This window comes from Manis pentadactyla, chromosome 10, assembly GCF_030020395.1.
Source record: "Manis pentadactyla isolate mManPen7 chromosome 10, mManPen7.hap1, whole genome shotgun sequence".
Taxonomy (NCBI): domain Eukaryota; kingdom Metazoa; phylum Chordata; class Mammalia; order Pholidota; family Manidae; genus Manis; species Manis pentadactyla.
The window spans coordinates 105,226,918-105,241,057 of NC_080028.1; the positions used below are offsets into that span (position 1 = coordinate 105,226,918).

Consider the following 14,140-nt stretch of genomic DNA (forward strand, 5'->3'; position numbering starts at 1 on the left):
CTGCATCTTCGCCAGCATAAGTTGTTTCTTGTCTTTTGTATGTTGGCCATTCCAACTGGTATGAGGCGATGTCTGATTGTGGTTTTAATTTACATTTACCTGATGATTAGCCATGTGGAGCATCTTTTCATGTGACTGTTGGCCATATGAATTTCTTATTTGGGGAAGTGTCTGTTCAGATCCTTTGCCCATTTTTTAATCGGGTTATTTGCTTTTTGGGTGTTGAGGCATGTGAGTTCTTTATATATTTTGGATGTTAACCCCTTGTCGGATATGTCATTTACAAACATATTCTCCCATGTGTAGGATTCCTTTCTGTTTTACTGATGGTGTCCATTGCTGCACAGCAGCTTTTTAGTTTGATCTAGTATCACTGGTTCATTTTTTGTTTCCCTTGCCCAAGGAGCTATGTTCTGGAAAAAGTTGCTTATGTTTATATTCAAGAGGTTTTCGCCTATATTTTCTTCTAAGAGTTTTATGGTTTCATGACTTACATTCAGGTCTTTTTTCTATTGAGCTTACTTTTGTATATGGAGTTAGACAGTAATCCAGTTTCATTCTCTTAACGTAGTTGTCCAGTTTTCCCTACACCATTTGTTGAAGAGGCTGTCTTTTCTGCATTATATATTCATGTCTCCTTTATCATATATTAATTGACCATATATGTGTGGATTTATATCTGGGCTTTCTATTGTGTTCCCTTGATCTATGGGTCTGTTCTTATGCCAGTACCAAATTGTCTTGATTACTGTGGTTTTGTAGTAGAGCTTGAATTTAGGGAGTGTAATCCTCCCAGCTTTGTTCTTCCTTCTCAGAATTGATTTGGCTATTCGGGGTCTTTGTGCTTCCATTTGAATTTTAGAACTATTTGTTCTAGTTCTTGAAGAATGCTGTTGGTATTTTGACAAGGATTGCATTGAATCTACACATTGCTTTACAGAAAAATAGACTGCAACTCTACCATATTAGGGGACTTTAATGCACCACTCAGATCAAGAGACAGATCAACCAGACAGAAAACACATAAGGAAACAGACACACTGAACAACACATTGGATCAGATGGACCTAACAAGTATCTACAGAACTCTCCACCCACAAGCAACAGGATACATTTTCCTCAAGTGTACATGTACCGTTTTCCAGAATAGATCACATACTAGGCCACAAAGAGAGCCTCAATAAATTCAAAAAGACTGAAATTGTATCAAGCATCTTTTTAGAGCACAATGTTATGAAACTAAAAATCAATTACACAAAGAAAGCAAAAAACCCACAAACACATGCAGGCTAAACAACATCCTCCTAAATAATCAATAAATCAAAGAGGAAACCAAGCAATACATGGAAATAAATGGAAACAAAAGTATGACAGTTCAAAATCTGTGGGATGCAGCAAAGGCAGTTCTAAAAAGCAAGTAAATAGCAATGCAAGTCTAGCTCAAGAAACAAGAACAATCCCAAATAAACAGTCAAACTCACAAATACACTAGAAAAAGAACAAATGAAGCCCAAAGTTAGTAGACAGAGTGACATAATAAAGATCAAAGCAGAAATAAATTAGAGAAGAATGAAACAATAGAAAAAAATTAATGAAACCAACAGCTGGTTCCTTAAGAAGATAAAAGACAAACCCCTAGCCAGACTTACTGAGAAAAAAAAAGAGGACACAGAATCAGAAGCAAACAAGGAGTAGTTACAACTGACACGACAGAAATTCAAAGGATTATTAGACAATTCTATGAAAAATTATATGTCAATAAACTGGAAATTACTAGAGAAGTACACCTTCCAAGACTGACCCAGGAAGAAGCAGAAAATCTGAACAGACCAATTACCAATAATGAAATTGAATTGGTACTCAAAAATCTCCCAACAAAGTGCCAGGACCAAATGGCCTCACAGCTGAATTCTACCAAATATTTAAAGAAGAGCTAACACCCATCCTTCTTAAGATATCCCAAAAAGTTTAACAGGGTATACTTCCAAACTCATTCTATGAGACATCACCCTATTACCAAAAGCAGACAGACACCACAAGAAAAGAAGCTTATAGACTAATATCCCTAATCAACATGGATGCAAAAATCTTCAACAAAATATTAGCAAACCAAATTCAAAAATACATCAAAAGTATCATCCACTATGACCAGGTGGGACTTATTCCAGGCATGCAAGAATGGCACAATATTCTTCTCTGAAACGGTTAAGACACATATGAGCGAAATTAAAGAAGACAAAAGTAAATGGAAATCTATCCTGTGCTCATGGAAAGGAAGAATAAATATTCTCAAAATGGCCATCCTGCCCAAAGCAATTTACAGATGCAATGCAATCCATATCAAAGTACCACTGAACTACAGCAAATAATCCTAAAATTTATATGGAACTACAACAGACCCCAATTAGCCAAAGCAATTCTGAGAAGAATAAAGCTGGGAGGATTACACTCCCTAACTTCAAGCTCTACTACAAGGCCACAGAAATCAAAACAATCTGGTACTGGCACAAGGATAGACACATAGATCAATGGGACACAACAGAATCTACATAAAAACCCACAGATATATGATCAATTAATATACGATAAAGGAGCCACGCATATACAATGGGGAAAAGCCTCTTCAGTAACTGGTGGTGGGAAAACTGGAAAGCTACATGCAAAAGGTGAAAGCAGATTACTGTCTAACCCCATACACAAAAGAAATCAAAATGGATCAAAGACCTGAATGTAAGACATGAAACCATAAAAATTTTAGAAGAAAATATATGCAAATATCTCTTGAACATAAGCATGAGCAATTTTTTCCTGGACACATCCACTCAGGTGAGGGAAACAAAATAAAAAATGAACAAGTGGGACTACATCAAACTCAAAAGCTTCTGTATAGCAAAAGACACCATCAGCAGAACAAAAAGGCATCCTATAGTATAGGAGAATATATTTGCAAATGATTTATGTAATGAGGGGTTAACATCGAACATAGATAAACAGCTCATACACCTCAACACCAGAAAGCAAATGACCTGACTAAAAAATGGGCTGAGGACCTGAACAGGCATTTTTCCCAAGAAGAAATGCAGATGGCCAATAGGCACATGAAAAGATGCTCCACATTGCTTACCATCAGGAAAATGCAAATCAACACCACAATGAGATATTACCTCACACCAGTCAGGATGACTACTCTCTAAAACACAGGAACTAAAAAGTGTTGGAGAAGATGCAGAGAAAAGGGAACCTTCCTACACTGTTGGTGGGTATGTAAATTGGTGTAGCCACTGTGGAAAGCATTATGGAGGTTCATCAGAAAACAAAAAATAGAAATACCATATGACCCAGTAATTCCACTATTAGGAATTTACCCAAAGAAGACAAAATCCCTGATTTGAAAAGATAATATGCACCCCTATGCTTATCACTGCATTATTTACAAGAGCCAAGACATTGAAGCAACCCAAGTACCCATCAATAGATGAACAGATAAACAAGGTGTGGTACATTTACACAATGGAATATTATTCAGCCATTAAAAAGAAAGAAATCCTGCCATTTGTGACAGTACGGATGGACCTAGAGGGTATTATGCTCAGTGAAATAAGCCAGGCAGAGAAAGACAAGTGCCAAATGATTTCACATATTTGTGGAATCTAAAAACAAAACAAAATGAACAAAATAGCAGTAAACTCACAGATACTGAGAAGTGACTAGTGGTTACAATGGAGGAGGGGTGCGGTGGATGGGTGAGGAAGGTGAGGGGATAAAGGGGCATAAGAAATCTCAATCACAAATATAAATTTGTCATGGGGATGGTAGTACAGCATGGAGAATATATTCAGTGGTTCTGTAACGTCTTCCTATGTTGACAGATAGTAACTGCAATAGCGGGGGTGAGGATTTAATAATGTGCATAACTGTTGTACCACTGTGTTGTATACTTGAAACTAATATAAGATTGTGTATCAACTATACCTCAAGAAAAATACATATATATATCCTGCAACTAAGTAATTTTATGTTAGTGAATTGGCATAATATTAAAAGATTTTATAAAGAATAATCTGTTTACTTAACTCCCTTTATATAATTGTATTCATATGCTAACAAAGGAACCTTATCATGTAGTTATAAAAACTCATGAATATAAAAACAATGTTATACTTATGGAGCACTGAAGAATGTATTTAAATTCAGTATTTAAAATGACTTATAAAATGCTGATTTTTACATGGATACCTCATTTTTATTTTCAGAACATGATTTATAAATAGTTTACTTACATATATTTCTCTTTAGTTAAATCTCATTTCACTTTACAGTTAATTGACACTCATCTAAGGACAGTCCTTTCCTGTATTTCCTTTTCTTAAAAAGCAAAACACTTTATTTTCAGTACAAAAAATTTACATACAAAAGTCAAAGACCATGATTTCAGTAAAATTACTGGAATGGAATTACTGGACATGGAAATCAACCATCATATCGTTTTCTGAGTTCTTCAGCAGAATCACCCTTCAATCCTGATTTGTCTAAGTGATTGAATAATACATGCACAACTCAAAAAGAAAAGAAAAATTCATTTTACTCCCCATTTTTTTATACTTAGTGAAACAAAAACTAAAGGGAATAATCTGATTTGTCAAATAAAAATTTATGAAATTTCAAAGTAATAATCATTAGAATTATTTATGAATTTTATTCAGATATTTTAAAAAGGTAACCTGAGGACAGAAAATCACACAGCAATACAAAGACGTTTCTAACCACACTATTTTGCTTCAGCAGTACAAAACTTCCCCTCATTCTCAATGACATTAATCTTGAAGATTAAATTTATCCTGTATTTTTGCCCTGCGTACCAAGTACTTCTATTTACTTAATATTTCAATTAACTGTTTTCAACCTTAAATCATTCTTGTAAAGAAAATTTTCTACCACTATTGTAAACTGAAAATTAGCAAAAATATCTATGAAATCATGATAATGGGCTAGTTATGTATTTTTATAAGATATAATAAAATAAAATATATAGCTATTAAAAGTTAAAGAAAGATTTGCCTATGAGTGATCTAAAATTACCCTTCATACCACTGAATGACACTTTGGAGAATACTGTGAAATAGTTCGTATGTTTCTCAACATTAAAACCAGCTAACAGTTGTTAATGATGATAACAATAAAAGGTAACAACAGCTAATATTTGCTGAATGCTTAGTCACATGCCTGGAACTATTCTAGTGCTCCCCACATTTAATGACAGGGCTGTGGGCCAGTCTGAAGAACAAACTCACATGCTTAGAGTACATTATACGGGCAAAAAGTTCACTGCTTCAATGCATTTATACTGAGAGATTATTATGTATTAAGCACTGTTCTGTGCTGTGAAGCCTAGAGAGCAAAGATACAAAGTTCCTGTTCGCCTGGAGCTTTCATTCTATTAGGGAGAGAGAAATAATAACCAAATACATGACGCAGTCAACTAGTTATGTGTCATGAAGAAAAACAAACAATATAAGAAGACAGAAACGGATGACGGAGGGAAGGCAGGCAGTTACTGAGTACGTCTGCGGAAAGATGTCTGTGAGGTAGGACTGTTAGATGTAAACAGAATCGAGTGAGGAAGCAGGCAAAGTGAAGATATGTGGGAAGATATTCCAGGCTGAGGGGTCAGCCATACGCAAAGCCCCTGAGGCCAAAATTAATTTGCCAGTTTAGTATATTAAAAAAAATAGACTCAGTGTGGTGGGGCAGAGTGAAAAATGAATAAAAGAGGACCACTTAATTAAAAAGAAGTGGTAGGAGTCAGAATAGTAATAAGAGTAATATTTTTTAAGAACTTTCAGGGAACTGTTTTTGATGAAAGCTAAAGCAGAAACTTCTTTTGGTTTAAGCCCTATTAAAAAAATATCATGTAAGACTACATGTTCTCTTCTCCAAGTACAATGTAAGGAGTATTCTTCTTAGTAATTCAGACTCATTGAACGTGACTGCTAGAAACATAAAGAAAAAACAAGGAGCCTGAGGTGTTTAGTTCAGGGGGCATCTGAAAATGGTACTTAGTTTTTGCTATTTTTAAAACTAAAAAACTGGTACTCCTGTATTCTAGTGATTTTTCTTTTTCCTAAAACTAACGCCCAAAACTCTAAGTAACTGAAGTATCTGCATACTTTGATTTTACTTAAATTAAGGCTTCCCAAAACTGGCACTTTGTGCCAAAGACTGAGATGCAGAGATAAATAAGGGATATAATTCTTCAGGATATAATTCACTACCTGCCAATTTTCCCCCAACTCTCTAATCTTGCCATGCTGCACTTCTTCTAATTTTCTAAACTTAATTTGCTCTTTCCTGCCTCAGAACCTCTGTGCACATCATTCCTTCAGTCTAAAGCTTTTCCCATTTCCCAGGCCCAGTGAGAGGTTCCTGGGGTAGGCAGCCCCTTTACATGTTCCTCAACAGCAGGAATCAGTCATTATGCTATTACAGCATTTTCAAATAGAACAACTCAGCCTACGAGGCCAGACTGCCTGAGTTTAAATCTAGGGTGTGGCTACCAAGTACAGGACCTTGGTCAAGATCCTTAACTCTCTGTGACTCAGTTTCCTCCTTTTGTAAAAGAATGATAATCATACCTACATCTCATAATATTGTCAGAATTTTAAAAATTAGTTTTACTTCATTGTAATTCAATTTAATTGTGATTAACTTAAATTTCATTGTATGTACCTTGTACATAGTAAACATCAATAAACATTGCCTATCATTTGTTGAGTAAAGGAACAAGCCAGAATAAAGATATGGAAAAACTTTCTTCAAGAAACTTACTTTTTTTCTCAGGGTCAGACATAAACATCACTGCCATATCAAACCTTTTTAGTTCAGAAAGTCTTTGTAAGATTTCAGACATGAGTGATGGCTCTTCTCTTCTGAAAGAATCCAAGTATGAAATGATCAAGTAAAAGTAGCTCATTTAATTGTTTTTTCGTAGCACGGTATTTCTAATCACATATATGAGTACGGTCCTCATTTACCTTTTTTCTCTGGATACTGTCTGTATTTTAAGTGCCCAAATGAAGAGATTTATCAAGTCAACTGAAATTACAATATTCTTAAATGTGAGGTTTAGCACAAACTATTAATTTATTAAAACATTTGTCACTTCCATACCTACCCTTCTGTCATGAAGTTTTTGAAGGCCTTTTTCCTCCTACCTACTCATTTCCCTTTTTACTGCTTGCACTTGTCATCTCTTTACAACATCTCTGAAACGTATTGCCTAATTTTGCTAAATAGAAGATAGCAAATATAATATCAGAGAGAATGAATTTCCCAAATCACTAGACAAAGCATAGGGTTACAATTGCAGTTACAGCTAAAAAAATTCAACTTACTCAATGTAAAAGTCGTGCAGAATTTTAGTGATTTGGTTGAATACACCTGGATCTAGATTTTTCTGAAACAACTTAGAATACAAGGGTGGTTCAATTTGCTTGGGAAAAACAAAAAGAGAAAAATTATGGCAACATTTACACATCACAAATTATTTACATGATAATTGCTTACGTGAATATAGTAAATAATTACTATGCATTAGTACTTAATGAATAGTAACAGTAACAATGAAATGTAGTTATGAATGAAAGTTAGAGGAACTCTTTCAGAGCAAATCTCATGAACAGAGAGAGACACACCACCCTAAGAGACAGGAAACTTGAGAGTGCTCTCACACAGCAGTAAAAATTAACTGGAGGGTTTGAAAAACAGAATTACAGAAGATAATGTATTTGGAAGTAACTGTATTATATTGCATCACTACAAGGGATTGTAACTCTAATTACACTTGAAAAAGACAATGCTAAAATCCATTATTTGGTAAATTTCCTAAGATTGATTATTTTTCTTAGAGCAAACAAAAGCTCATTTTCAGGAATATGATTGCCTAAATACTGTAAGCAATGCTTGGCACAAAAAAGGCACTCATACTATTTTTAGCTTCTTTCCCCATCTTGAAGGATGAAGAATTAAGTTTAAGTTATGATATAGGAAATTAAATTATTTTTAGACAATAGAGTTTAACATAGAACCTATTTCCAAAGGCTTCCTGGTTGCCGGTATTTTAAATGGTCTGGCCAGGGTAACATATGTATCAGGTATGGGATAAGAGGATTATCTACATTATACAAAAAGAAAATATAGCACTATTATCATACAGTGACAAGAGAAATTCTTTGACCTTTTACTTACAAATACTACTAGCTTCCTCTTTCTTACCTTCAAATACTGGTACAACACATCTGGAGAATTTTTTAGTTGTCTGAAATCAGATTCAAGCTGGAATGAGTTTGCAGGAACTGGAGGAAGAACAGTTGTAATAAACTGAGCAGGTACTTGGTTCAAGCCTATGGAAATCTTCTCACTGAAAGACTGAAATACATCCTGCTTCAAGTTGTCGTGAGGTCTGAAATACTTCAGAAGCACCAAACAATTAGAAAAGAATCACAAGTAGTCAAAGCTTATATAGTGAATCGTCAGTAGAGATTTTTAAATCTCTGACTTAAATTAATATTGTTTCATATTCTGTAAGTAGTAAATTCTTTCAGCTGATAATATATGTATATTTTTGGCAAAACAGATTGTCTTTGCGAATTTCACGTTCTGGCTATGTAATGACTATTCTCATCTGTTGGGCTCTTGGCCTGGCCACCTTATGAAGCACACCACTTCTATTTTATTTCTACAATTCTGCATCATATACACTCAAACCTCAGCTTTTTAGACAGGAACTATCACAGTTTCAAGAAAGACATTTGAACATGGAAGAAATGCTTCCTCCTTAAAAAAAAATCTTCCTATTTCATATTTTCCCATAATCCATAATATCACAATACTACTAAAAAATTCAAAGTTAAAAAAACTTTTAATTGGACTGAGTGGCAATGCAAAAATTTATGAACACACCAAAGTGGAACTAGTTTATATCCTTCATATTCTCATATTTAAGGAGACAAAATTTAAAGAGCTCACAAATAACCTTAAATATTAATGGCCAGAATAATGATGCCTAAATTCTGCATTTTTTATGAAGCTTCCTTTCAAAAAATTAAAGATTTTTGCTGAATTAAAAAGTGAAATATAAATACTGAAGGTCTAGAAAGGAAAATGCACAAAATCAATTTGTTCAAGATACCTTCTCATCACCGCTAAATTCCCAGCAATGGTAAAGGAATCACACCTTAAGCAAAACCTCTCTTACAGTTAAATCCAAAAAAAAACTAGACCATGAACTTGAGCAATACAAAAATAATGTGTTAAGTACAAAGCACAAGTCTAATCAGTAATAACAATTTTCCAGTGGGATTATTACCATTCTAGATGAGTATCAAATGAGTATCTACTCACGGCAGTGGTGAAGTATCACCGATTTCTTCTATTTTCAATAGTTTTGCTTTTGGCATATCATTTGTGGGCAGATGGTCACCCTGGCTTGCATTCTGCTTGCTTGTGGTGCCTGTAGCTGCTATCGTACCTGTCTTATCAACAGGATTACTCTCTGGAGCAGCAGTGCTCTCTGGCAGATCAACAGTCTGTATCAAATTACCAATTTCTTCAATAAGAACCTTCTTGAGAGGTTTCTAAAATAATTAAAATCAATTTTTAAAATCAACATATAAAGGTTTTCTGTTTTAGAGTCATATGCTTATAAGATTGCAGTGTTTTTACAGCCAGTATCTGCTACCTATTCAGAGAATGCACTTAACTTTTAATGTCAGTCCATTTCATAGACTAATAAAATTATAAAGAAATTCAATTTGATGGCTAGACAGACTTAGGAATCATACTCTGAGAATATAAAAAGATGCACAGCACCTACTGCCTGGAGGTCTAAGTATGGGAAAGTAGATGTATATATAAATAATTACAGGGCAATGGGATGTAACTATAAAAAGTGAAAGCACAAAACACCAAGAGAACATAGGGAAGGAAGATAAACAGTGGCATTGGGGGAGCCTTCACAGAAAAAGTACACAGGAATGACAATGCAGAAGGGCCACGTGGCACGGCTGACAGACAGGTGAGGCGTCCAATGGGGCGGTGCAAGGGGAGGAACGGTGGAGACAAAGCCTAAAAGTCTGCTTGAAGACAGCTTATAAGGAGACTTGCATGCCATGTCAAGATGTGTGCACTTTATCCGAAAGGCAACAAAACCAAGAACACACAACCGAGCCAACAGCAGTGCTGGGCAGGCTACCTGAAGGCAAGCAGAGCAAGGCCAGGCAGTCACCAGCATTCTGTATGAAACCGACTGACACGGGAACCTAAGCAAATCACCTAAACACAGAGCAGCCTGAGAAAATTAACCCAGGACTAAAGGTCTGACAAGTAATATTTACAGTTAGTAAGACTTGGCTATAATGGTTTTCAATTTACTAAAATAACTAGCACTCACTGCTTACTGCAATCATTACAAGAGTCAAACATTTTCAACTGCTTTAGTTTACAATATGCTTCTAATAAAAACGTTGTTCAGTATACTGTTTGTTCCAACTATATAGTTGAATTTTAAATCAGAGTTGTAAATATAAACACTTTTGACATGCATGTTGAGCTCAATGTTAAAACCAGACAGTATATTAACATAGCTAAGGCAAGACCTGATGGTAACAGCCCCAGTGTTACTAGATAAATGCTCATATTTAAAAAAGCTATTAGCAAATTCATTAACAGAATCCTGTTACCACTATTTTAAAGGATAATCATGTTAAACTAAGGCCTTCTTCACTTTGCTGAGAATTATCATCAGAAACAGTTTTTCTATCAAGATATTGACCAAGAATGGACACATATTAGTGTTAAAAAATGGACTATAACTTCTGACAAGCAATAATTATTGAATTAAATCAATGCCTCATTTAAAACCAAACCCCTTCACTGACAACAGACGTGTAAATATAATCCTAACTGATGCATTTCCTAATAGGTGGCCTCTGTTAAGTGTAAGCCAGTGGGTAACTGAGAGCTGCTGAGGGCTACTGATGAGGACTGGGAGGGAGGAAGGGATGACAGTATCCTGGTAACAGAAGCAAAACACAAAACACCACTACAGAGATCTAAAAACATATGGAAGGTTCAATTAGCCCACTTTTAAAATTAAGATTTAGATGCATATTATGCATGCTATATTACGGTCATTTCAAGAAAAATAAGAGAAAAATAGGATAAGCAAAAAAGGAGAAAGAGAAGGGGAAGGACCAAGTAGAGAGATGAAGTTTTGATATGGGCAAACAGAAAAATGAAAATAAAACAAAATAAAGTATTTTGGCAGAGAGTACTACATCAGGAAAATCTCACTTCCCACCACCTGAGAACCCCAGGCCCCAGCTGATCTACACACTGCTCCCCTACTCGGCCTGGAGAAGGTCTGCCAGAAACACTCCCAAGCCGCCAGCCCTCGCAGGGCAGTGTGGCCGACCTCGACTCTCACGGCCATAAGGTCATCCTAGGACCTCTCCACTTCCTGGGCCTTCATTTCTTTCCTGACCACTTTCCCCAGTGACCAAGTGGTCTCACAAATACGTGACTGAAAAGGAAATTAACATGCATTTCACTTGAGACTACCTTAGAAACAGACATTATTTCCTTTGATTTAAACTAACCTGTGAGTTATTCTCAAGGAGAAAAAGTAAGGATCACGCAGGGGTTAGGTGACTGCCCAAGATTTCAAAGTTTATAAAGTGGGGCTCAAATCAAGTCTTAAAAGCATTATACCAAACTGCATCTTCTATTTTTTTTAAAATAATGCCCACATTTTTGTTATGGAGACCTATTATAAAATAAACAGCATTTCTTTCCCTTTTCCAATAGAATACTAATTTTGTTTATGTTGGATCATTTATAGAATGTTTTACCCCAGATCTCTCATCTTATGGAAGTGATTTGTTTTGAGTTCTTGCCACAAAAGATTTAAATACATGTTGCATTTGCACAATTATAAGCATAAATTGATTTTAAAAGTGAAGAAAAGAGAGTCCAACAAATTTACAAAAACTGCTTAGGGCATACTGCCCATGGGACATTACATACGCAGATATTTGATTTGTCCGTGGGCAATGTTTTTATAATTAGGGGAAGCAAAGTCTGACAAAGGCTTTTTTTAAACTTGTGAATGAATTTTTATAAAGTCTTTCAAGGAAATGAAAGTTTAAATTACATTTAAACATTTAATCACCTTTATTAAAAAGAACAGAACAATAGCAAATGAACATAATGCATGAAAATAAATAGAACTATGAAAGCAACTAGATTTATGCTTCGCACATGAAACAAGTATTACCTCAGAAATCCAAGAACAAAGTCACAATAAGAAAACTGAAAAGTATGAAACTAAAGATTCCTTTATCTGCTACAAACCTGAAATGTGAATTTGACCAAACACTACCTTTCTTTGGCTCATTTTCTTCCTTTGAGAAGGATGAAAATACCTGCTTTGACTTCCCTATAAAGTTATTTCTCTCAAAGTATCAACCATGCCTAACAGTTACTTCCAGGGGGCCTGGAGAGGATCATGATCAGTGAGGGGCACACAAGGAGATTTTTGGGGGCTGACATCTTTTAATTTTTGACCTAGTTGGTGGTTTCATCGGTGTTGCCTTATAATTATTCCTTATCTTAAATCTTAATCTGTCTTGTATATTTTTCTGTATGTTATATTTCTGATATATATGTATATATATTTCACTAAATAAATGTTAGAAATTACCATTGTTATATCAGACATATGTATATGTATTTTTCTTAAGGAAATCAATGTTAGAAATTCAGCACAAATTAAATGCTACACTCATGCTACTATTCTTTGTGTTCTAATACCGATGAAAAAACTGCCTTTGCTGGACTTCATGAAAAGCTGCACTGTATACCAAGGGCAATGTGCAATGTATACTGTTTGCCCATACCAGATTTTTGCCTTGGGTGATTTTAGATCTAACCCCATAAAAGATGCAAGGCTACTGCAATAAAATCCCAATCCCAAATAAGAATAGTGATAGAAAGTCAAAATATTTAATTATTATGGAATGTAAAACTATTTCATTTCCTTAGTAGCAGAAAATATATAGAAATATATAAATTTATAACGCTAAATTAAAAGTCACTTCAAAAAGTTATTCCAGAACTCTCAACAGCCCATTTCCCCCAAGTTAATTATATCAGTAATCCTAAGAAGTATTTTTTTTTTGTATTCTAAAAATGGCCCTTAGAACTTCCAACATTTAAGAGGTGTTAATTCAAGTTTGTTTCCAACTCTAATTAATACAACACTGATATTTAAGGAGCAAGAAAAAGTGAAAGAAAAGTGCTTTACTTACAGTTGATACAAGATGAAGTGGGTTATCAAGAGGTTTTACCATGTTTTGCCTTTGTGTAGAATCAAGAAAGACATCATCCCAGTGTCCTTTCTCAATTAATTCCTTGAAAATAAACTTGTAACCATGACTTCAGAATATTATCAACTTTATTATGCAGCAGATAGATGTGCTTATGTTTCAGAAAATAAAACCATATTTTGGTGAAAAGAACACATTACCTTTTTAATTTTGGAAAGTTCAGTTACTGCCTGCTTATTTCCAGGTTCCAGAGTAAAACAGTTTCAAAATCTAAAGCAAATTTTTAAGAAATACAATGAATCAGTGAAAATATTTTATGGAGTTGAAGACATGATACATTTAGTAAGTTTACCTAAAGAGGTCTTACTCAAGATGCCAGGAAACAGACGAGCAAAAATAAGTTAGCATTTATTGAGTGCTATTCTAGTTGGTTTATACAAACTCCCATGTAACCTTCACTGCATAACCCCACTTTACAGATGATGCGACTGAGGCCTAGAGAGGATGTCCTCTAACCCACCAAAGCTCACACTATTCACAAACAGGGTAACACACCATATCTAAGACCAAATCTAGGAGAATTTTGGATAATGGAATACTCTTCAGCCCTAAAAAGAACCAAATTCTTATATATGCTACAACATGGATGGATCTGAAAACATTGTGCTAAGTGAAATAAGCCAGATACAAAAGGAGAAATATTGGATGACTCTACTTATCTGGGGCACCTAATGTAGTCAAATTCATAGATAAGAAAG

The 14,140-nt window shown here is 34.8% G+C and overlaps 1 protein-coding gene across 2 annotated transcripts; it reads right to left on the reverse strand.

Moving 5' to 3' along the window:
* Positions 1-4,416: 4,416 nt before the first annotated feature.
* Positions 4,417-13,654, reverse strand: LOC118907734 (RNA polymerase II-associated protein 3-like). Of its 2 annotated transcripts, XM_057487498.1 has the most exons (7): positions 13,583-13,654; positions 13,365-13,466; positions 9,400-9,632; positions 8,272-8,458; positions 7,392-7,489; positions 6,826-6,926; positions 4,417-4,556 (listed from the first exon to the last, which is right to left on the reverse strand). In XM_057487498.1, the coding sequence occupies exons 2-7, from the start codon at positions 13,404-13,406 to the stop codon at positions 4,471-4,473; spliced, it is 747 nt and encodes a 248-aa protein (XP_057343481.1). In that variant the 5' UTR covers positions 13,407-13,466; positions 13,583-13,654; the 3' UTR covers positions 4,417-4,470. The 2 variants fall into 2 exon arrangements, with proteins under 2 accessions (XP_057343481.1, XP_057343483.1); XM_057487500.1 differs by lacking the exons at positions 4,417-4,556; positions 6,826-6,926 and adding an exon at positions 7,237-7,285.
* Between the last annotated feature and the right edge of the window lie 486 nt (positions 13,655-14,140).

Excerpts from the sequence above, each read along its gene's own strand:
- LOC118907734 (XM_057487498.1), bottom strand. The coding sequence starts at position 13,406 with ATGGTAAAACCTCTTGATAACCCACTTCATCTTGTATCAACT. Across the intron at positions 9,633-13,364 it reads CACTTCATCTTGTATCAACT|AAACCTCTCAAGAAGGTTCT; the intron begins GTAAGTAAAGCA and ends TAATTATTTTAG. Across the intron at positions 4,557-6,825 it reads GTCTGACCCTGAGAAAAAAA|TTGTGCATGTATTATTCAAT; the intron begins GTAAGTTTCTTG and ends TTTCTTTTTGAG.